The 23,569-nt window shown below is 36.9% G+C and overlaps 1 protein-coding gene across 1 annotated transcript in view; it reads right to left on the reverse strand.

Moving 5' to 3' along the window:
* Window positions 1-23,569, reverse strand: part of pan (transcription factor pangolin) — a gene marked incomplete at its 5' end in the record, with an annotated part of 173,557 nt that overhangs the window by 31,651 nt on the left and 118,337 nt on the right. Inside the window, 4 exons of the mRNA XM_088260327.1 lie at window positions 3,093-3,293; window positions 5,352-5,447; window positions 11,976-12,066; window positions 19,255-19,378. Coding sequence (XP_088116453.1) covers window positions 3,093-3,293; window positions 5,352-5,447; window positions 11,976-12,066; window positions 19,255-19,378 — 512 coding nt within the window. The remainder of the gene's footprint in view (window positions 1-3,092; window positions 3,294-5,351; window positions 5,448-11,975; window positions 12,067-19,254; window positions 19,379-23,569) is intronic.

Below are 23,569 nucleotides of genomic sequence, written 5' to 3' on the forward strand. Positions count from 1 at the left end.
GAGGAGAGCTGTTCCAAACAGTCTGCAAAGACAATAATTTGGGATGTAGTCAGAAAGAAGAAGAAAAAGAAGAGCTTGTGTTTCTTGGGCACTCTTTATAATCACGATTCTGATTCTGAGGGACAAGCAAATATAACGTCAGACATATCGCTCACTCCTTTCAACAACGTCATATATCAAAAATAATATTTTTTAGGAGATCGTTTTTAAAATTTAATGAAATCTTTTAAAAATAAATATCAAGCCACTTTTTGAACTTTTTACTGTACAACAGATCTTTTTAGGTTTGAAAACCTGAATGTTTTTTCTCCGTTTGAAAAATATTTACTATATTAAAAAAATAATTAAACAATACCTTTCTTCAAAATGCAAAAACAACACTTTCTGCACTGTAGCGGGTAAATATTAAGTTAAAAATATGCCGCTTTTGCTGGGATATAGTACATTTTCTGGGCATTTCGAAAACATGCACAACTGAAAATTGACGATTTTTTATATATAATAAATCGGAGTGAGCGATATTTGCTAAAAACTAAAAATTAAATTGCCTGTTTTAAATATTGCACATATAAAAAACAGCTTAAAAACGAATTACCCTAAACTGCCTGACAACCTCTTCGACCGCTAGCCAATTAGACTCGGAGCAATACATTGACCAAGCACTTGCTATAGCTGTGATTTCGACTTTTACTGTCGACATCGTCACAGCGAGATTTTTCGTCCGTTTTATCCGTTTTTAATGGCGAGGCTGTCGTTTTAAACGGGCGATATTAAAATGTTTACGGGATGCGTGGACAAAGTCACAAATAAATAAAAAAGTCGAAACTCGTAAAAACACATTGAGGTGCCATGAATCAGGCTTTATAGACGTTCATCCGACGGGGATTATTAAAAAAAAAATCATAATAAAATATTTTACCATGGTATGTAAACTGGTTAAAAATATTGAATTATTCCGTATTGAAAAAAATGCGAAGAATTTTTCTGACTATCGCAAAAAATCAGCAGAAGTGATCAACCAAATCAAAATCGGGGAATGGTCGGATCGTGGTCCCGTGGTTAGTGTCGCGGATTCTTGAGTCAGAGTTTTTGGGTTCGAACCCAATCTACTACAGTTTGATACATATTTTTAATAATGACCCGCTTAGGCTCACAGAAATAGTGTGAAATTGTATTTAATAAGTATTTTTGTAAATAATAAAAATACAATTTTTTCTAAAATTAAAAATTAAAGTAAAGTAAAAGTAACAACATGACGATGTTGCTTCTACTCCCTTTTCATCCTTCCAACATCCCAAGGACACAACTCCACAATTTACACTAAGCTTCACATACGGTGATTAAAGAAAACACTTACCACTTGAGTTTTATTATAGACAAGTGGTAAAAAACAAGTGTTTTCTTTAATCATTGTAACATGTCTTACCACAAAGTTAATGCCGAAACAATAAATAAAATTTCACATACGGTGTTTGAAAATGATGCGGAATGCATCGAAACACGTGTCACTATAGATTCTAAGAAATAATGGTGTTTACCAAGCAAAATTCTTGTTAAAGATGGGTTATTATATTACCACAAAGCGACAGCCGAGTCAATTAATTAAGCTGTGTGTAAATATATTGAACACTTGGTTATTGAAATTCCTTAGCGGTACTTAGATTTATATATTTGTTAGTATGATCTTTACACAGGTCTGTCTTAGCGGGAGACGATTATTCTAAAATTAAGATTCATATGTATGTAAGTAATTCAAATTTCTGTACTGCAAACTGCAGTCGAATTACATATGCTAAGCTCATTCAAGTAAAACCTATCCAACACAAATATTTCTCTTTTAAATTAAAAAAAAATAAAAAAAACATCTACATTTTCATAAACTTTTTTTTCTTTGGGAGAACAAAAGAGGTGTCGGAAGACTCCAAACGAGATGGTCTGACGACATTGTCGCTGTGGGGGGTAAAATCTGGCCTCAAGCAGCAACCAACCGGAGGCAATGGAATGAAGGGGAAGAGGCCTATATCCAGCAGTGGAGGTCAGAGAGCTCATGAAGAAGAAGAAAGAAGATTTTCACAGTATTTTGAGATATTTATTGATTCGGCGTTTAATTTGTAGAACTCCAATTTAATTTACGTATTACTTGTAATATCAAACAGATTTTTTTTGATTCTACTAAAATATATTCTCACCATTGTTGAAAAAAACCGAGTCGCAAAATTATTTAATTTAATTAATTGATTCTGCAGTCACTTTGTGGTAAAATCTATCCATTTTTTATCAATGTTTTACTTAGTACGGTGTTTAATACGGTGTTTGAAAATGATGCGGAATGCCTCGAAACACGTGACATAGTAGATTTTAAGAAATAGTGGTATTTTCTAAGTAAAACATGAATTAAAATTGTTTAATATCTAAGGGTTTAAAATGTATGCTGAGGTGCCTGAATGTATAAAGAATGAAAAGAGTATGAAAGACTTTAAAAATAAATGTTTTGTTTACTGTAAGGCGATGTAAATAAAAACTTACTTAAATGCCATCATTTATTAGTTATGGCATTTTCAAACGAATGTCACAATAACGAAACAATTGTCGCAATATTAATTTTTATGTGTTTTTTTTTTTACAATAAAATACAACTTAGTAGACTCAAAAAATCTGTGTTTGATTTAAAATTAACAGATAAATCTTTCGAGATGTTAAATGTAATATTATTCATTGACATCTCATCAAAGATGAAGAAGAATATGGATGTCTGAGCATTTACGGGGCTGACGACCGTCATAGGCTAGTTTAAGTGATCACTTTACACACGTGTAACATTCACCAATTCTACCCATTATTGACAACCACAATACTCAAATTCTTGGAAGTTCTATATGTATATGAACCAATTTAGAAACCTTGTTCTTGAATCACTAGAACTTCACTACAGACATCTATTGGTGAGATGTAAAGAAGCTTTTTATTAAGCAAAAACTGTTATATTAGTATGTGAAGTCCGAATCCAGGATTACAATCACACACATGAGAAACGCCAGAAAATACCATTTTCATTTTTATTATTTTAGCTTATAAATATAATCACAACTTACCTTGAGTACCGGTGGCCGAGCAGGTCCTGGTCCTGCTTGGGTTGCTGCTGCTGCTGCTGCTGCTGCGCGAGGGCCGCGTGGGCCGCGTGCGCCGCGTGCTGCGCGGCGTGGTGCGCGGCCGCGGGGTGCGCGGCCAGCGGGTGGAGGGGGGACAACGGGTGCGTGCCCGCGATCAGGCCCGGCGAGAACCGGTACAGCTCGCTGGAGAACGAGAGGGATCGAGATCAGGAGAAGAATCGTCAGCAGTGGAAGATCAGGTCTGATGGAACCAACTAACTAACTATATAAACAAATAAAGCTTAGCGTGCGTCGAAGAGGTACTAGGCAAAAATCTATGTTCGCAGTATTTGTACATAATGCAATATAACATAATGGTACCAATGTCTAATTTTGGCACATTGTAAGAGGTAAGCGATGACACTAAGAAAGTGGCAGTCTGCACTGGAAGAGAGTCGCGTCCAAGAGGGAGGTCTTTGTTCAATACTGGACACAAGAAAGCTGAAGAAGAAGGTCATGTAGCACGTTTGTCTGATGATAGATGGACCAAAAAAGTGCTTGACTTGAGGTCTCGAACAGGACGGAAAAGATTGGGGATCTGGACACCAGAAGAAGAATGAAGTAAATAAGTAAGTGGATATATTTTGGATGAAATATTGAAGGCTGTTCGGGTGACAAAATGGTCCGATGACATTAGGAAATTAGCGGGCCTAATCTAGAAGAGAGTCGCGTCCAACAGAGAACTGTGGAAGTCCATGAGGAAGGCCTTTGTTCAATGCTGGACACAAGAAGAACGCTGAAGAAGAAGGTCATATGGCACGAATGTCTGATAATAGATGGACGAAGAAGGTGTTTGATTGGAGGCCTCGTGGGTTCTGGACACAAGAAGAAGGCTGAAGTAAGTAAGTAGATATATTTTGGACAAAAGATTGGAGGCTGTTCCGGTGACAAAATGGTCCGATGACATTAAGAAATTAGCGGGCCTAATCTAGAAGAGAGTCGCGTCCAACAGAGAACTGTGGAAGTCCAAGAGGGAGACCTTTGTTCAATGCTGGACACAAGAAGAAGGCTGAAGAGGAAGAAGGTCATATGGCTCGTATGTCTGATGATAGATGGACCAAAAAAGTGCTTGACTGAAGGTCTAGAACAGGACGCAGAAGTCTGGGGGTCTGGACATGAGCAGAAGGCTAAGAACGTAAGTAAGTGGATATATTTTGGACGACAGACTGAAGGCTGTTCAGGTGACAAAACCGACCAGCAAATAAAATACCGCGAGAGAATGTTCCGAGTACAATAAGAGCACTTGGCTTTGAAAGACCATCCCGAATTTCTCACGCACATTCACAACATGAATGGAGCTAATTCTAAAGAAATCGGGAACACCATTTGCTTCTTTTATGGGTTCAGAGTCTTGAAAGGCAAATTACGACCGCCCCCCTCCCCCTGTCGTCGCCTCCTCTCCTCGCTCATCACCTGCCTTTGTTTTAAGCATGGCTATTCATTCTTCGCCATAGAGAGCGGCCTTGAGACAGAGCGAGACGGAAGACCCCATACAAATTGACGATAAAAATAATGGCTTGATGATGGAGCTGATCAAATAATTATAGCCTGTTTTTTTAAGGTTCAAATTACTGGACTCGTTTTATTAGCAGTGTTAAAGTGATGTGCTAATATTAGTACAGATATGCAACTCCGAGTGACCTAGTCATTTCTGCGATTCGAATTTTACTACCGACTAATTTTTATTTCAACCATTATCCGCAGCCAATGATGCATAGGACACTGCAACGTATTGACGCAGTATTGTCTTGATCGTTACTTTGCATGACAGCAAGGTGGTCACTCCTGCGCTTCAAGGACCAGTCCAGGGAAATATTAAATCATTATTTGAGTGTAAAATAACCTATATATATTTTCAATCAACTCTCAGAGAAATGAACCCGGGACCTCCAGCACGGTAGCTAAACACACTAACCATTATGAATCTAAAGTTTGTATTAAGAAATGGAAGCCTCTGTAGCTTCCGAAACTAGTCGTATAAATAAATATAACTCAAGTGGTAAAATACAAGTGTTTTCATTTACAATTTGAACAAAAATTACATGACGGCAACGTGATCAACGTTACAATAATAGTGAACAATCACTTAATCATCCTATGACAGGCCACTAGCCCTGTTAAAACCCAGACTCCCATATTCTTCTTTGTTAATGTTGAGATGAACAAATGTAAACAACATCAAAAATAATAAATAAATTTTACCTTGTTAAACTAGAGCTGGTGATTGGTAGAGAGGTAGGGTAAGGACTCCTAAAACCGCTGGCAGGTGACGATATTGGGTACATGGACGGTGTATGCCTGAAAAAAAATACAAAATTAGCTAGGTATTTTTTTTTTAATTTATTGATTTGGCGTTTAATTTATAGAACTCCATTTTAATTTTGTTTCGTTTGAAAATGCCATAACTAGGCGAAACAAATGTCACAATATTAATATTAATATAATATAAATATATACAAAAAAGGATTTTTTACTTTAGTTTGAGATGGTTTGGATATGTAGAACGAATGAGTGAGGAAAGAACGGTAAAACAAATTTATGAGGCGAATGTAATTGGAAAAGGGAGCAGAGGAATACCAAGAAAAACACGGCACGATCAGGTATGCCAAATACTTGAAAGTGGTCAGGTTAGGAGTCATAATAATCGGCGGGTATGTATGAGGAGATGCATGAACGACGAAGAGGCGAAGAATGTTTGCAAAGACAGAGTGGTGTGGCGTTCTATTCTCTCTGCCTACCCCTGCGGGGAAGCGGCGTGATGGTTAGTTAGTTAGTTAATCAGTCTTGATAAAGAAGCGGTTAGCTTGGAAACCGGTAGACATTATAATTAAGTTATAATAAAATATTTATAGTGATTTTAAAACAAAGTTATTGTTTTAAAATCATTTTAATTACAAATAATTTAATTTTTGGCTAGATCTATTAATATTTTCAGGGAATAAATCGCTCACTCCTTTAAAGAACGTCGTAAATCAAAAATCGTCAATTTTCAGTTGTGCATGTTTTCGGAATGCCCAGAAAATGTACTATATCCCAGCAAAAGAGGCATATTTTTAACTTAATATTTACCCGCTACAGGACAGAAAGTGTTGTTTTTGCATTGTGAACTAAAGGTATCGTTTAATATTTTTTAAAGTATACTAAATAAAAAGTTTACTAAATTTAAAGTAAACTTTATTTTTCAAATGTAGAAAAATCCTCCAGGTTTAACCTTAAAAGATTTGTAGCACAGTAAAAAGTTCAAAAAGTGGCTTGATATTTATTTTTAATACATTGTATTATATTTTTAAACTTTAAAAACGTTCTCCTGAAAAATCAAGTTTTTCGATTTATGACGTTCTTGAAAGGAGTGAGCGAAATGTTGGCGCACGAAAACATACTTTAGACACTGTAGGCAATAGATTTCTCTTAGCTCCAAAAGTTCAGCTTCCTGGAATAATTGGTTGGATGGAAAAGTTTAATTTTGAATTCGAGGTACAATTATACTACAATACATTATAAATATTGAAAAGAACGCTGAGTTTGAGCCAAAGGAGAATTGCGAGTGTACGTAACATTGTACCAGGTCCAATTAAAAACTACTATCCCCTACATTCCTTTGAGGATAATGAGAAACCATAATTAATAGCCGTATACTCATGAATGTAGGGTAAAGGCACGAGTCTTCGACATGGCAAAAATGAATGAAGAAAAAAACATAATCAATAATAATAATAATAAAACCCTTATCCGCACCGAAATGGTGCATAGGGCACTGCGTGATATACCGCAGTGTTATCTTGATCGTATACACATGAAGGGAGGGTGATCAGCCCTCCGCTTTAGGTACCAGTCCAGGGTAATATTGAATAAATATAACAGTGATGAAATCACTTATATTTATTTAAACCCCCCTGGGAATCGAACCCGGAAACTCCAGAACGGTAGCCGAGCGTGCTGACCGGAGGTGAACAAAAAGTTATTATATAAATTTGGATAATTTATATATCACCATTTTCGTAAAATACTACCTCAAGGGCGCTTCACTGTGAATGGATTGGGGAAAATAAGATGGTGGAAATGATTTAGAAAACAAATCGTAGTCGTATAGGACAATGTGACCAAGTAACAAAACGTAAAATGTTCAGGAGGACCATTTAAGTCACTTTTGCTTGGCAACAAAATAAACATCAATGCAGTTAATCATTTTTAACAAGTCAATATATTATATTATACTTCCAAGTTTAAAATCCTTTGGGATTTTTTTAGGGCAATATTAAGCTAGTAAGATATCAAATAGTCAATTATCACGTTTTTGTAAAAAAAAAATGCACTTGGTCACTTTCTCCCGTACGACTACGATTTCACACCTTTCCTTCATGTAATGACGATCAAGATAACACTGCGTTTATATGATGCAGTGCCCTATGCACCATTGGTATCATTATTTATTAACTGGTACCTGAAGCGGAGGGTGGATCAACATTCATTTATGTGTGAACGATCAAGATGTCATCTCCTGTATGACTACGAAATGTGTTTTAAGTTTTTTTCTAAAGATCATCTCACTCTCACTATTTCTAGCCACTGGTCGAAGAGCATTCCGCGCCATCATTTTGGCACGATGATCGAATTTAAGAGGCGAAATTTCAATTTAAAACTGAACTATACTATTTCTATTCCCTTCCGGTAGCGTATTTGGTCCTTTGTGCCGATAATGGGACGTTCTTCAAATTTAGTAATTGGCGTCTCCAATTAGCGGCCGCCCTCGCACTCCGAGCGGCCCGCTGTACCGGCGCGATGTGACATCGGCCGGCCCTAATTGCGGGCGCCACGTGGGCCGGGAGCAGGGCTGCCAGTGAGATGAGATATCTCAACCGACCGACAAAAACCGGTTGATCGGTCGAACTATCCTCAGCCTCTACTCGTTTATAAGTGATTTCGGCTCTAACAAACGTAAATGCATGGAAGTGAAGCGTGGAGTTGGCAAAAGAAGGATGAAAGTCGGAATGCGATCTCTCAGTGCGGCAAAACATTGTATGATAGATGTTACAATGGTGGTTTGAGGAAAGAGTTGTTTTATTTTAGGTGTGAATTGCATTTATCATTTTCCTTGCTTATTATATTTTTTAAACCCTTATCTGCACCCCAATGGTGCATAGGGCACTGCTTCATATAAACGCAGTGTTATCTTGATCGTTTACATATGAAGGAAAGGTGATCAGCCCTCCGCTTCAGGTACCAGTCCAGGGTATTATTAAATAAATATTAGAGTGAAAAAATCACTTGTATTTATTTGACCCCCCCTGGGAATCGAACCCGGGACCTCCAGAACGGTAGCCGAGAGTGCTGACCATTGCACTACGGAGGCGGACGCTTATTATATACAAGGTTTATATATCATTAAGTGGATTTTTGTGTCTAAATATGTGTTGGGGACTACAAGGAAAGAGTGCATGAATAATGTTTGAAGAATGGAGAGAGTCTGAGAGAATTTAAAAATGAATGTTTTTGTGGAAATGTATGATGTAAATAATAGTTTGTATGAAATGTAATAAAAGATAACTGAATAAAAAAATGAAAACCATGTTTGATAGATGTTTGAATGGTGATATGGAAGCGAAGCATGGAGTTGGAAAAAGAAGGATGACATCAGACTGAATGCAGTCGAAATGCGATCCCTCAGACGAATGTGTGGCAAAACGATGTTTGATAGATGTTCGAATGGTGATATAAGGAATGAATGCAAGGCTGAGATAAGCATTATTGATAAAATTAAGAAAGGTGTGTTGAGATAGTTTGGACGTGTGGAACGAATGAGTGAGGAAAGAACGACAGAACGAATTTATAACACAAATTTAGGTGGGAAAACAGGCAGAGGAAGACCGAGAAAAACTTGGAATGATCAGGTGTATCAAATACTTGAAATTAGTCAGGACAGGAGGCGAAATAATCGGCGGATATGTAAAGGAGATGCATAAATGTGGAAGAGGAGAAGAGAGTTTTCCGAGACAGAGTTATACTATCTTTGCCTACCCGGAGTTATGGTAAATTAGTTAAATTTTGATAAATCTAACAAAAACCGGTTTGATTTTTTTTTCTGGACTGTCAAAATAACCGAGAACCGGTGTTTCGATTCGACCTTCTATTGTGCAAGCCCTGGTATAAGCGCGGGACACAGTCAGCGCCGTAGGGGCGCCGATTGGAGTGTGTTCGGGGTTTTTAATTAACAAGCGACCGCGGCACATCCGAATCGTTAGCAGTGCCCGCAACGTGGAGTGCCTGCGATCAGAATGTGACCGAGGAGAGAGACAGATATAGCGGATACTTTTCTGTACTCAAATTGCACAAGAAAGCAAATAGTGTAAATTGTACAAGAAAGCTTAGAGTGTATATGTGGGGGTCGTCACCAAAAAGTTACATCTCCAATATTGCACGAAAAATGTTCTGTTTACTGTATTCTATCGAAATCTTAATGAAAGTTGCGACAAAACGTGACCAATCCTGTGTTAAACCAATATGATATCATTAAATCGTACCAAAACGTTACAATTTTACAAGCTAGAATTCCTGATTACTTAAAATCATTTATAATGGAAATGTAACGTTTTGGTAAGGACCTTCACATATCGCTCACTCCTTTCAAGAACGTCATAAATCAAAAATCGTCAATTTTAAGTTGTGCATGTTTTCGGAATGCCCAGAAAATGTACTATATCCCAGCAAAAGAGGCATATTTTTAACTTGATATTTACCCGCTACAGGGCAGAAAATGACGTTTTTGCATTTTGAAGAAAAGGTACCGTTTAATAATTTTTTTAAATATACTTAATATTTTTCAAATGGAGAAAAAACCTTCAGGTTTTACCTTAAAAGATCTGTTACACAGTAAAAAGTTCAATGAGCGGCTTGATATTTATTTTTAATACATTCTGTTATATTTTTTAACTTTAAAAACGTTCTCCTGAGAAATCAAGTTTTTTTGTTTTATGACGTTCTTGAAAGGAGTGAGCGATATGTACTGCTATAACGCCGTCTCCTTGTCCGCCTCCATAGTGTAATGGTCAGCACGCTCAGCTCCCGTTCTGGAGGTCCCGGGTTCGATTCCCATGAAGGGGTTCAAATAAATATAAGTGATTTTTTCATTCTAAAATTTATTCAATATTAATACCCTGGACTGGTACCTGAAGTGGAGGGCTGATCACCTTTCCTTCATGTGTCAACGATCAAGATAACACAGCGTTTATATGATGCAGTGCCCCATTACATTATGCACCATTAGGGTGCGGATAAGGGTTTGAAGATAACGCCGTCTCAATGCAGGCGTAGGCAGAAAGGATGGGACGCCACACTCGTCTGTCCTGACACATCTTGTCACTTTTGACGCAAGCACTAAAGCAATACAGCAATCACCTTAGCGCCGTTTTAATGTACTACTACAACATCACGCCATAGAGAGGATGGAACGCCACACTTTACTATCCTAGCTTCCTCTACATCCATACATCTTGTCACTTTTGGCATGATCAAATTTTAGGTAAGCCTATGACGGTCGTAAGCCCCGTAAAATGCCCAGACTTCAGAATTCTTCTTCACCTATGTTGAGATGTCAAAAAATAATATGAAAACAACTCCTAAATGGAGATAATCCAGATTTGTGAACAAGCGTTTGGACTCAACTCAAAATGTTTATCATATAATATTCAATGCGGTGCCCTATGCATCAATTAGTCTAGGGGCACACGACATCAGCCACAATTATCGCAACGATTTATTAAAGTCGTCATAATTAAACGAATAACCTCCAAACTGTTCCCGCAAATTCACATCAATTCATTTCATATGGTGGACTATATAATTAATGGGGATTTTAATTGGTCGAGACGCTATGATCTTCGTAAGTCCACACATCAGCTGGTAAAAATATGACTCAATCCTTGTCTGTATGAAACTTTAGTCACAAGTCATTCGTCATCTCATTTTCCTAAGCATTCTCATTCTTCTTAGCATTCTTTTGCCTTTCTATATAAAGGTGATAGAATGCTAAAATTGATAAAGATAATTTTTTATCAATCTTTCCATCCCTAGAAAACAAAACACTAACTTCAGTTAGAAAAGAAAGCTAGAGTACTTTTGACTATTTCATGAGGGGAGAGAAATAGGAAGTGTTATATATGTCGCTCACTCCTTTCAACAACGTCATATATAAAAAAAACTTGATTTTTCAAGAGATCGTTTTAAAAATTTTAAAATATAATAAAATGTATTGAAAATAAATATCAAGCCACTCATTGAACTTTTTACTATGTAACAGATCTTTATAGGTAAAACCTGAATGTTTTTCTCCATTTGAAAAATATTTAGTTTGTTTAAAAAAATAATTAAACAATACCTTTTCTTCAAAATGCAAAAACAACACTTTCTGCCCTGTAGCAGGTAAATATTAAGTTAAAAATATGCCGCTTTTGCTGGAAAATAGTACGTTTTATGGGCATTCCGGAAACATGCACAACTGAAAATTGTCGATTTTTGATATATGACGTTGTTGAAAGGAGTAAGTGATGTGTTGTATTACAAGGCGGCGTGGAAGGTAAACGCAGCATAGGAAGAAGGCGTATATCCTGGCTTGACAACATCAAAAAGTGGTTCCACTTTAGCACTGAGTCCTTGTTTAGAGCGGTTGCATGCCAAGTGAAAAAATGCCATGGTGATTGCCAACTCTAGTGGAGTGCCTGTCTTTTTATTGTGGGCTTCCACTTCAAGTGGAGGCCCACAATAAAAAGACAGGAGTTCAGGATAAAGGACATACTGCCCTATGGACATTCGTGAGTGAGTGTCTGTACATACCATGACGCTGCGACTTGTGACATCTCGGGACCAAGCATTGGATAAGGGTAGGCTCCACCAGCGAAAGGGTACATCGCTGGTCGCGTCAAACCTGTAAAATAACAATAAAAATACATGAAAAATTATACAACGAAGCGTTATAAACGAATTCATGGAGGTTGTTCTCAGAGATTTTTTTTTTAATTTAAAAAATTCATATATATAGAACTTGCAAGAATTAGACTAGTGTGGTTGTCGATAATGGGTAGAATTGGCGAATGTTACACGTCTGTAAAGTGATCACATAAACCAGCCTATGACGGTCGCCACCCCCTTAAATGCCCAGACTTCCAAATTCTTCTTCATCTTTGATGAGATGTCAAAAAATAATATGAAAATAACTCATGTAATTGGAGATAATCCAGATTTTGTGAAATAGTATTTGGACACACTCAAAATGTTGTTTCTTATTTTATTTATTTATTTATTTAAACTTCATGTACAGAAAATAAAAAGTACATTGGCGGGCTTACTGCTAAAAAGCAATATCTTCCAACCGACCAAAGACGGACTAGTGATATTGATCAAAACGTTTGATACCATATATAGCCGTTTGCAATCAGTGGGCAGATAGTACTTGAACATTTAAAAAAACATAAATTACAAATTGACATTTAAAAAGAAACATAAATTAACAAAAGACGATAATAAGGAGGGCAAAGGAAGAAGGGAGTTTAGGGAAGGAGGTAGAGGGAGGAGGTTTGATCGACAGTTAGGATTCTAATGACAGATAGTAATGTCTCAGACGTTTTTAAAAGTTAATACATATTATTGTCTGATGTAATAGATTTTATCAAAAAACTAAAAAACAATTATTAACAATTAGACAAAAATGTATTCTAGGATTCTAATGATTATTCATCTATGCTGAGTTGTCAAAATGTAAATATTATATACTTATACTAAGGTCTTTGTAACACATTTCCCTGACACTAAAACCCGTGTTCCTGGTTGGTTACGCGTGTGATTTAACGACTGTTCGCTTCTCAAAAGAAAGCAGATGTGGGAATATAATATTATAATATAAATATTGGCACTGGGACCTCTTTGAACGCCCAGGGTGGCCTGCGTCCGAGATATATCGGGATTAGCGCATTATCGACTTTACGATCTCAGCAATGGACACATGAAAGGATTCGAAATGGTGACAATTCTCCAAATGGCGCAGAAGACCATTAACTCTTAGACTCCACGCTGCGTCAAAAATTGGACCATAATTCACTTAAAATATCTTATTATTATTTATTTTTTAGATAGGGCTTTCATTTATTATTTTTTGAATATTGAAAGCATTAACTTTGTGGATCATAATCATTTATTATTTTGAGAAATAAAAAGACTTTGTGTTTTGATCCACCCACATTTTTATTAACCAACTAGTTTCGGCAACAACCTGTTGCCTTCTTCAGGGTTTAAAATAATATAATAACATTTATTTTTCACCTTGCTTATTACGTACAAGGTTTATATTCAATTGGTGGGTTTTTGTAAAAGCATGTTTTGTCCGCCTCCGTAGTGTAATGGTCAGCATGCTCGCCTACCGTTCTGGAGGTCCCGGGTTCGATTCCCAAGGGGGGTAAAATAAATATAAGTGATTTTTTCACTGTAATATTTATTCAATATTACCCTGGACTGGTACCTGAAACGGAGGGCTGATCACCTTTCCTTCATGTGTAAACGATCAAGATAACACTGCGTTTATTTGACGCAGTGCCCTATGCACCATTCGAGTGCGGATAAGGGTTTGAAGAAGAAGACGAATAATAGTGCGGATAAGGGTTTTATTATATTATTATGTTTTGTATTAACAACATTTTGAAAGTGACCAAAATACTTATTCACAAATCTGGATTATCTCCAATTATAGTAATTATTTATCACGTTATTTTTTGACATCTCAACATAGATGAAGAAGAATATGGAAGTCTGGACATTTACGGGGCTTGTTAATAAATTATCTGGTCAAATAATAAGGTAAAATAATCAAATGGAATGGCTTTTTTATTCCGTCGTTTCTGATGTATATGATTATTATCTAAGAGTCAGGGTTCACGACCGTCATAGGCTGGATTAAGTGATACCTTGGTGAATGTTACACACGTGTAACATTCACTAATTCTACCCATGATTGACAACCACACTACTCAAATTATTTGGAATTCTATATATGTATATGAAACGATTTCGAAACATTGTACTTGAATCACTTCGAATTTCACTAGAGCCATCTATTGGTGAGATGAAAGAAGCTTTTTTACTGAGCAGAACTCTTTCATATGTATGTGAGGTCCGAATCCTGGATTATAATGACATACATGAGAAACGCTAGAAAACATCATTTTTCTTTTATTATTTTAGCTTATAATTTGACCAGTCAATTTATTTACAACATTTTGAGTGTGTCCAAATACTTGTTCACAAATCTGGATTATCATCAATTATAGGAGTTATTAAGTTGTCCTTTTTCGTCTTTGTTGAAATGTCAAAAAATAATGTCTTTTTATTAATTACATCATTTCAAGTGTGTCCACTTCTTTGACGATAAAGATTTAAGTAGGAACACAGGATTTTTTTCATATTATATAGTTCATTTAGCTATTTCATCACTTGGGTAGATGCTTCTGTTAGAATAGAATCAGACCCATATATGGGTCTGATGGTCTATGTTGAGATGCCTAAAAAAATTAGAATACTACTGAAGAAGAACTGTCCAGGTCACAGTGTCCCATTCAAAAGCTGTTCGGCATAAATCATACTACAGCAGGATGATGAATAATTGAGGAAATGCAAGAAGATTTATTTTGTCAGTGGAGTGGAGTGTCTGCAAGCTGGCTATAAATAACCCCTTTCAATATCCGTTTCTAAGAACTGGTTCTTTGAGAGCGACCGCCGCACTATATGGACTGTTAATTACTCACGCTATTTGTGTTACTCCAGAAAACGCACTTACATACTAACTTGGATACAAGGAAGCTGTGCAAAAACTAAAAATGATATAAAATACTTCATGACTAAAGTATCAGCTCTAGACAGTCTGCACTCAGGTTAGCTTCAAAGTCAAGTAGAGAAACACCCTCTAAACTCCGAAGCCAATGTAGCACCAAGTTTGTGCGTTAGAGAGTTTTAGCTCTAGACAATCCACACCCAGGTCAGCTTCTGAGTCAAGTAGAGAAACACCCTCTAAACTCCGAAGCCAATGTAGCACCAAGTTTGTGCGTTAGAGAGTTTTAGCTCTAGACAATCCACACCCAGGTCAGCTTCTGAGTCAAGTAGAGAAACACCCTCTAAACTCCGAAGCCAATGTAGTACTAAGTTTGAGCGTTAGAGAGTGTTTACTTCAGACAATCCACACTTAGGTCAGATTCTGAGTCAAGTAGAGAAAAACTCTCTGAACTCGTTCTCTTCTCCCGCACACATTCGCCACATATATTTTGTCATTCCCTCGTTATCCATTCGCTCCACATGGACATGTGGTATGGACATACCACCTTAAAGAACTCTCCTTAATTTTTTCAATTAGCCATTCATTGTTCAGTCTTACTACATTCTTATACTCGTATCTTCGTTTTTAATTCTGTCATACAATGATTTTCCATTCATTCGTCTGAGGTAGCGCATTTCAACAGCGCTCACTCTGCTTTCATCATTCTTTTACTAAATATACTAAACACTCGATACTAAACATTGCTAAAGGCAGACAGCGTGTTTCTTGACGGCTGTTGTCACTTGGCGTTTTCATTGCTTTCGATTGCATTGTTGTTTCATTGATTTTCGTATCTCATTAACACCAGGTAAAAAAATACAACATTTTGAGTGTGTCCAAATACTTGTTCACAAAATCTGGATTATCTTCAATTACAGGAATTATTTTCATATTATTTTTTGACATCTCATCAAAGATGAAGAAGAATATGGAAGTCTGGGCATTTACGGGGCTGACGACCGTCATAGGCTGCTTTAAATGATTACTTTACACACGTGTAACATTCACCAATTCTACCCATTATTGACAACCACACTACTCAAATTCTTGGAAGCTCTATATATAAGTATGAAACAATTTTGAAACAATACCTTGTTTTTGAATCACTAGAGACATATATTGGTGAGATGACGAGAAGCTTTTTATTAAGCAGAAACTCTTATATTAGTATGTGAGGTCCGAATAATAAAAAATAAAAAATAGTAATAATAATATGAAAAAATTACATTTAAATAAATGCTTTGTAAGAGAAGGTCTGTCAGGAAGCCTAGATGCTTCTGTATCAGATCTGGGAATTTGGTGGGACAACTTTTAAAATATTTTTTTTAAAGCATCATTTTTAATACAGTCACGCACGCCCCTGTTTGAGTCCTCTTCGTCCAGTTTCAACACGAGCCACGTCCATTTAGCGATAATTATTATGCGATTTATTAGCACGAGCCCGCCCGGATTTATGGCACGCGAGGTATTAATAACGAGGAAACCTGTCCGCCACTTGGCTGGGAGATGGCCCGACACTTGAAGAGATGGCACTGGACTCTACTCTAGTCTAGGGCTAACTGGTCCAAACATAAAGGGAGTCATATTATTTCTTGACATCTCATCAAAGATGAAGAAGAATATGGAGTCTGGGCATTTACGGGCCTAACGACCGTCATACGCTGGTTTAAGTGATCGCTTTACACAGGTATAACATTCACCAATTCTACCCATGATTGACAACCACACTACTCAAATTCTTGGAAGTTCTGTTTATATGATCCAATTTTGAAACATTGTTCTTGAATCACTAGAACTTCACTAGAAACATTATTGGTGAGATGAATAAAAGCTTTTTATGAAGCAGAAACTCTTATATTAGTATGTGAGGTCCGAATCCTGGATTTTAATCGCAAACATGAGAAACGCCAGAAAATATCAAAAATATTTGGACACATTCAAAATGTTGTACATTCATATTTATTCATCATAGTCATATTATTTTTTGACATCTCATCAAAGATGAAGAAGAATATGGAGTCTGGGCATTTACGGGGCTGACGACCGTCAGTAGTGTGGTTGTCAATAATGGGTAGGATTGGTGAATGCTACACGTGTGTAAAGTGATCACTTAATAATAATAATAATAAATTTGGATAACTTAAGCCAACCTATAACGGTCGTCAGTCCCGTAAATGTATGGACTCCATATTCTTCTTCATCTTTGATGAGATGTCAAAAAATAATATGAAAATAACTCCTGTGATTGGAGATAATCCAGATTTTGTGAACAAGTATTTGGACACACTCAAAATGTTGTAAATGAAGGGAGTCCATTCGACTGATTTATAACCGTCTCTTGGAGATCTTTAACCTTCGGTTTCTGAACTCAAATGAAATTGAAGACTAAGCCATTTTTAGGCGTTTTAATAAAGATGAAGAAAATGGGAGTCTGGGTATTTACAGATCATACGATATATCATAGGCTGGTTTAGTAGTTAGAAAAAGAAGCAGAGAAAAATCGAGGAAAATTTGACATGATCAAGTGCTTTATATACTCAGAGGTTGTTTCCGTCCGCCTCCATAGTGTAGTGGTCCGGGGTTCGATTCCCAAGAGGGGGGGGGGTCAAATAAATGTGATTTTTCACTCTAATATTTATTTAATATCACCCTGGACTGGTACCTGAAACGGAGGGCTGATCACCTCTCCATCATGTGTTAAGGACCAAAATAACACTGCGTTTATCTGGTGTAGTGCCCTATGCACCATAAGGTGCGGAAGAGGGTTTGAAGAAGATGAAGAAGTAACATTCCATATGGTTTTTACATACATGAAAAAATCCATGTGGTTCTTCTGTGTTTGTTTTGCTTATTTCAGCCTTACATTTTTTTCTTATATCACCATTAGAACATCTATCATACATGGGTTTGCCACACTGAGAGATCGCATTTCGACTGTATTCATTCCTTCATCCTTCTTTTGCCAGCACCATGCTTCACTTCTTTACATCAGGATACAGATCAATCTTTATTCCAAACCTTGAGGTGAAATGTGCAAGTCTCTAAGGTAATTCAACTGAACCAATTCTCCGTTATGTACTGCCAGTTGAGATTTAGCTGATAAATTTCTTGATAAGTCATGTCAACAACACCCAATTAAGTTCTGACGAATAAGAGAACTGCTGGAGGAAATTACTGTGCAATTTCGAGTTAATGCATCATCGTCTTCTCCCTTTGACTGGACCGCTGGCAGACGTCCAAGGAATGGGTATTCAGACCAGCGCGAGGAGACGCTACGGACGCAGGATTGTAGCGCCTCAGCATGCCAGACAAGCGAGGGATATTAACACCGCCAAGCTTCTTCGAGATGGAATTTGGACGCAAATAAGTGAACTTGGGATTCAGGAATCCACTTCTCGCTGTGACGATAAACGATATCTTCATTAATTGATTCGGCAGTCTCATTGCAGTTATTTTTTACGGCATGCTGATATTTGTGCGTTTCAGAAAATATCTACTACTACTACCATCACGACGTTTCCCCGTAGACCCCTGCTAGGATGGAACGCCACACTGTTCTGTCCTAGCATACACTCCTCACTTCCTTCACATCCACATATCTAGTCATACATGACCTCCGATTAGGCACACTTTTGACACCACCAGATGTTGGGTTCTGATTGATCTAATCGTGCCAAGTCTTTTTTCGGGCGTACTCGTTTTGTTCTCCCGCTCACATTCACCAAATATGTTTTCTTGGTCATTATCTCGTTATTCATTCGCTCCACATCTCTACAAAAGAAGGCCTGTTAACGACAGTCACAGACTAAGACACAAAATGCCAAACCCTCTTCAGTTCCACTAGAAGAGGGTTCGGCATTTTGTGTCCTAGCTTGGTTTATGGTACCAATGTCCTTCACTAGTTTTATCATGTTGCTCACTCCTTTCAAGAACGTCATAAATCAACAATTTTGATTTTTCAGAACATTTTTAAAGTTTTAAAATATAATACATGTATTAAAAATAAATTACTAGCCACTTATTGAACTTTTTACTGTACAACAGATCTTTTTAGGTTAAAACCAAGGCTTTTTCTCCGTTTGAAAAATATTTAGTATATTTAAAAAAAAATTAAACGATACCTTTTCTACAAAATGCAAAAATAACACTTTCTGCCCTGTAGCGGGTAAATATTGAGTTTAAAATATGCCGCTTTTGCTGGGATATAGTACATTTTCTGGGCAGGCTAACATGATGATGAAGAGGATGTTGACTTACCTATAGCTGCTTTGTCCAGTTGGTAGGGTGGGATGCCCATGTGCGCTGGAGGAGGTTGCGCCAGGTCCCCGTTGTGGCAGAACAGAGGCAGCGCACCCGCCGCGCCCAGACCCATCTTGGATGTCTACAAAGAGAAAAAGAAAATTAACATAATTTCAATATAAGGATGTACGATTCAGACACCATTGGGTGCGGATAAGGGTTAGAATAATAAATTCAATAAGAGCGTTCTATTTTATTTGTTGTTTCGGCATTAACTTTGTGGTAGGAAATGTTATAATGTTTAAAGAAAACACTTGTTTTATACCACTTGAGTTTTACTAAAGACTACATGTTTCGGAAGTTAAACTTCCATCATTCAGGTCTGTATAGTAACTAAAATATAAAATATAAAATATAAAATTGTTCTATAAATAAGGAGAGGGGAAAGTTAGGGGGAGGGGGTAGTCAAGGGGCGGAGTGTGAAAACAAAGGAAAAATGGAAAGCAAAGGTGAAGAATTTTGAAATAATATATTATTTAACTTTGTTTAACTTCCTAAACATGTAGTCTTTAATAAAACTCAAGTGGTATAAAACAAGTGTTTTCTTTAATCATTGTAAGAGCGTTCTAAAAGCAGTATTTTTCAAACATGGCTACTAATAATACCATCAAGCTATTTACTGCAGGTTGGGTAGAGAGGATGGAATGTCACACTCGTCTATCTGTCATACACTCCTAGCTTCCTTTTCATCCATACATCTCGTCATACATCCCCTCCGATAACGTAGACTTTTGACACAACCAGATTTTAGGATGATCTGGTCATGCGACAAAGTGTCTGTGACCTAACCTAATTTAACCTACTACTACTACATCATGCTATTTCACTGCAGGGGTAGGCAGAGAAGACGGAACGCCACACTCGTCTGTCCTAACATACACTCCTTACATCCTTCTCATCCACACATCTTTCCTGATTTCAACACTGGCTACACCCACTTGACGGATATCATATTTTCCACTTAATAGAAAAAATTGTAAAGGTCCAAATAAGGATTTCCATCACTCGATTTTTTTTTAAATTTATTTAATAAAAAAGTTATTTAAAACAAAATCGGATGATCAATTTTGCGCCACCCTAAGTTTTGCGTCACGACGCCATTTGCAAATTTTTTAACATTTTCTGATACAGCGATTAATTTTGTGCCACCTTTTATTTAGAATAAACCAAAGTCGAAGTACTACAGAGTTATTAGTTATCATCTTCCACCACCTTAGTACATAGCTTGTATGTATCATACGTTTGAAGGATATGATGCATGAGGTATAATCCTTCTCGCGAGGTAATAATCCCGGAAAATGAGGATTCAAAAGTACACATTTATCCGCTAAACGTTGGCAATCTTAGCCTTAGAAAAAACCGACTCAAAGTTTGAACGCGCTCGAATGAGACGTTTGATGAATCAGGGTTGCCAAAACCATTTGACCGAAGACAGTTCGCTCACTCCTTTCAAGAACGTCATAAATAAAAAAACTCGATTTTTCAGGAGAACGTTTTTTAAGTTTAAAAATATAACACAATTTATTAAAAATAAATATCAAGCCACTTATTTAACTTTTTACTGTGCAACAGTTCTTTTTAGGTTAAACCTTAAGGTTTTTTCTCCATTTGAAAAATAACAAGTTTATTTAAAAAAAAATATTAAACAATACCTTTTCTTCAAAATGCAAAAATAACACTTTCTGCCCTGTAGCGGGTAAATATTAAGTTAAAAATATGCCTCTTTTGCTGGGATACAGTACATTTTCTGGGCATTCCGAAAACATGCACATCTGAAAGCGGACGATTTTTGATTTATGACGTTCTTGAAAGGGGCGAGCGAGTTGTGATTTATAAAAGATCAGCGTGTCCCTTTAATTATTATCGAAACAGTATTAAACACTCCAACTTAAACTAACCAACTACCAAACCATCATGCAGCTTTTCCGCAGAGGTATGGAGAGAAAATAGAACGCCACATCAATCTATCTTTTCAAACAAACATCGCTTCTTCCACATTCATGCATCTCCTTATACATATCCGCCGATTATTCCAACTCCTGGGCTGACTGACCACATTCAAGTATTTGAAATACTTAATCATGCCAAGTTTTCCTCGGTCATCCTTTGCTTCTATTACCAACAAGATTCGCCTCATAAATTTGTTTTAGTATCCTTTCTTCACACTTTCGATTCACGTAGTCAGGAGTTGGAATGATCGAGGGACATGTATCAGGATATGCATGAATTCGGAAGAGGCGAAGATTATTTGCAAAGACAGACTGGTGTGACGTTCTATTCTATTGATGGTTGTTAAGTTAGTTAGTCATAGGAAATATTAAGTGATTTTATGTATAACAGTTATTTCAGTCAAGTCAGAAGAAATAATTTGTTCAACAACAAAAAACTGGTAAAGACGAGAACCTTTTCAGCAAATTATGGACAACCCTGATTTGTGGAGTGAGTATGTATGGGAATAGGGATGTTATTACTGCAGCCTTTCTAAGGGCTGTAGCAGGAAGTAATCACGACGTGGTGGCTGCTAATCTTAGCGGTGACGTCACAAATTAGCTGCTCTGCGGTGCGAAGACGCGCTGCTGAACGCAGGAAGCTGTCTCTCGTCGTGGAAGGAAATATTAGCAGTGTCGTGAAAGAAAAACCGCTTTTCGAGTGTTTTTCAACATTTTTTTTACTTTTGAATTTTTTATCGATATCTCAACATACACAAAAGAAGAACATGGAAGTCTGGGCATTTACAGAGTTTGCGACCTGTTATAGGCTTGATTGCGTAATACACACTTCAAATCTCTAGATTCTAATTTCTAACTTCTAATCTAGATGTTTCAAGAATTTGAATAGTGTGGTTGTCAATCATGGGTAGAGTTTGTGAATGTTACACGTGTGAAAAGTGATCATTTGAACAAGCTTATGACTGTCGTAAGCCCTGTAAATGCCCAGACTATGAAAATACATATTCTTCTTCATCTATGTTAAGATATCAAAAATATTTCTTTTGTTTAATCTTTTTTTATTTTTTATTATTACTGACACAATTCGGCAGTCACAGATCGCTATTAACCTTCCCTTCCTGGTGTTGTGTACCTAGTACAGATTACTTCTAATTACCATAATATTCTATAAATACAAGGCTAAGATTTTAGGTATTCCTCCATAACATATTTACGCATTCATTTAAAAATTAATATTGATAATACTCAATCAGAATTTATCAGGTACATATATAAACAGCGCGTGAAGAGTGTGCGGGAACCGCGACACTATATTCGCTCTCACTCTGGCATACATGCACTGTGTAAGCGTGAGGAGCTCAAAGCTCAATGTTCTCTAGCTAGTTGCTCTTGAGCTCCCGACAAAAACCGACCCATGCTTGTTTCGTGGGAGTTGTCAGATAGATTTTTACTGTTTTCAGCAAATAAATCTAAATTATTGTAACTTTTGACTTCATTAATAATTGATTAAGGTGATTAGCTATGAATGTCCGTATTTTTCCAATTAAAAATCGCAATTTTTGTATTGTGTAGTGACTACCCAACACCGGGATGCGCGTTTTATTTTAACACCGGAACGGAAAGGTTAAATCATTCGAAAAATTTGTCAGTCGATAGTGCTGAAACCGAATTAATTTTTGCGGCGGAACAAAACGCCGAATCCGACCGCCTCGTCACAGTGCCGGCTTCGGAGATCAAAGGTTATTAAATGCCGGTGGCGCAAATTGATTAGGGGGGTGGTGCTACAGCTTGCCACCCCTCGCCGCGAGGGTGGCAAAACTCACGGTAAATAATAATATCGAGAAATTTAATTCAACGACCCTTTCATCTCGACGACAATCATAGAAAAATAAACAAGCGAAAATCCGATTTTGAAACACATATAAGTCATTGCTTCCAAAAGGGTCACCATCCTCAGTGATGAGGAATAAGATGGAGAAGAAAAAGAAGAAAAAAATAAGAAGAGTAACATATATCCTTTCAGTTCTAAGCACCTAACTATCTACGGATATCTGGGAATTTACAGGTCTTACGACTTGTCAATTCCTCATAACTCACTATGTTACAATCACCACAGTCATTGGCTGATTACAGACCGTATCTTATTACTGTAGTATCAAACACTCGAGTGTTTGATAATGTCTTAATAAGCCGAAACGCGTCACATATCATATCGCTCACTCCTTTCAAGAACGTCATAAATCAAAACACTTGATTTTACAGGAGAACGTTTTTAAAGTTTAAAAATATAATACAATGTATTAAAAATAAATATCAAGCCACTT

Source organism: Brachycentrus maculatus, unplaced genomic scaffold, assembly GCF_059751285.1.
Source record: "Brachycentrus maculatus isolate JH-2025_06_01 unplaced genomic scaffold, ASM5975128v1 h1tg000131l, whole genome shotgun sequence".
NCBI lineage: Eukaryota > Metazoa > Arthropoda > Insecta > Trichoptera > Brachycentridae > Brachycentrus > Brachycentrus maculatus.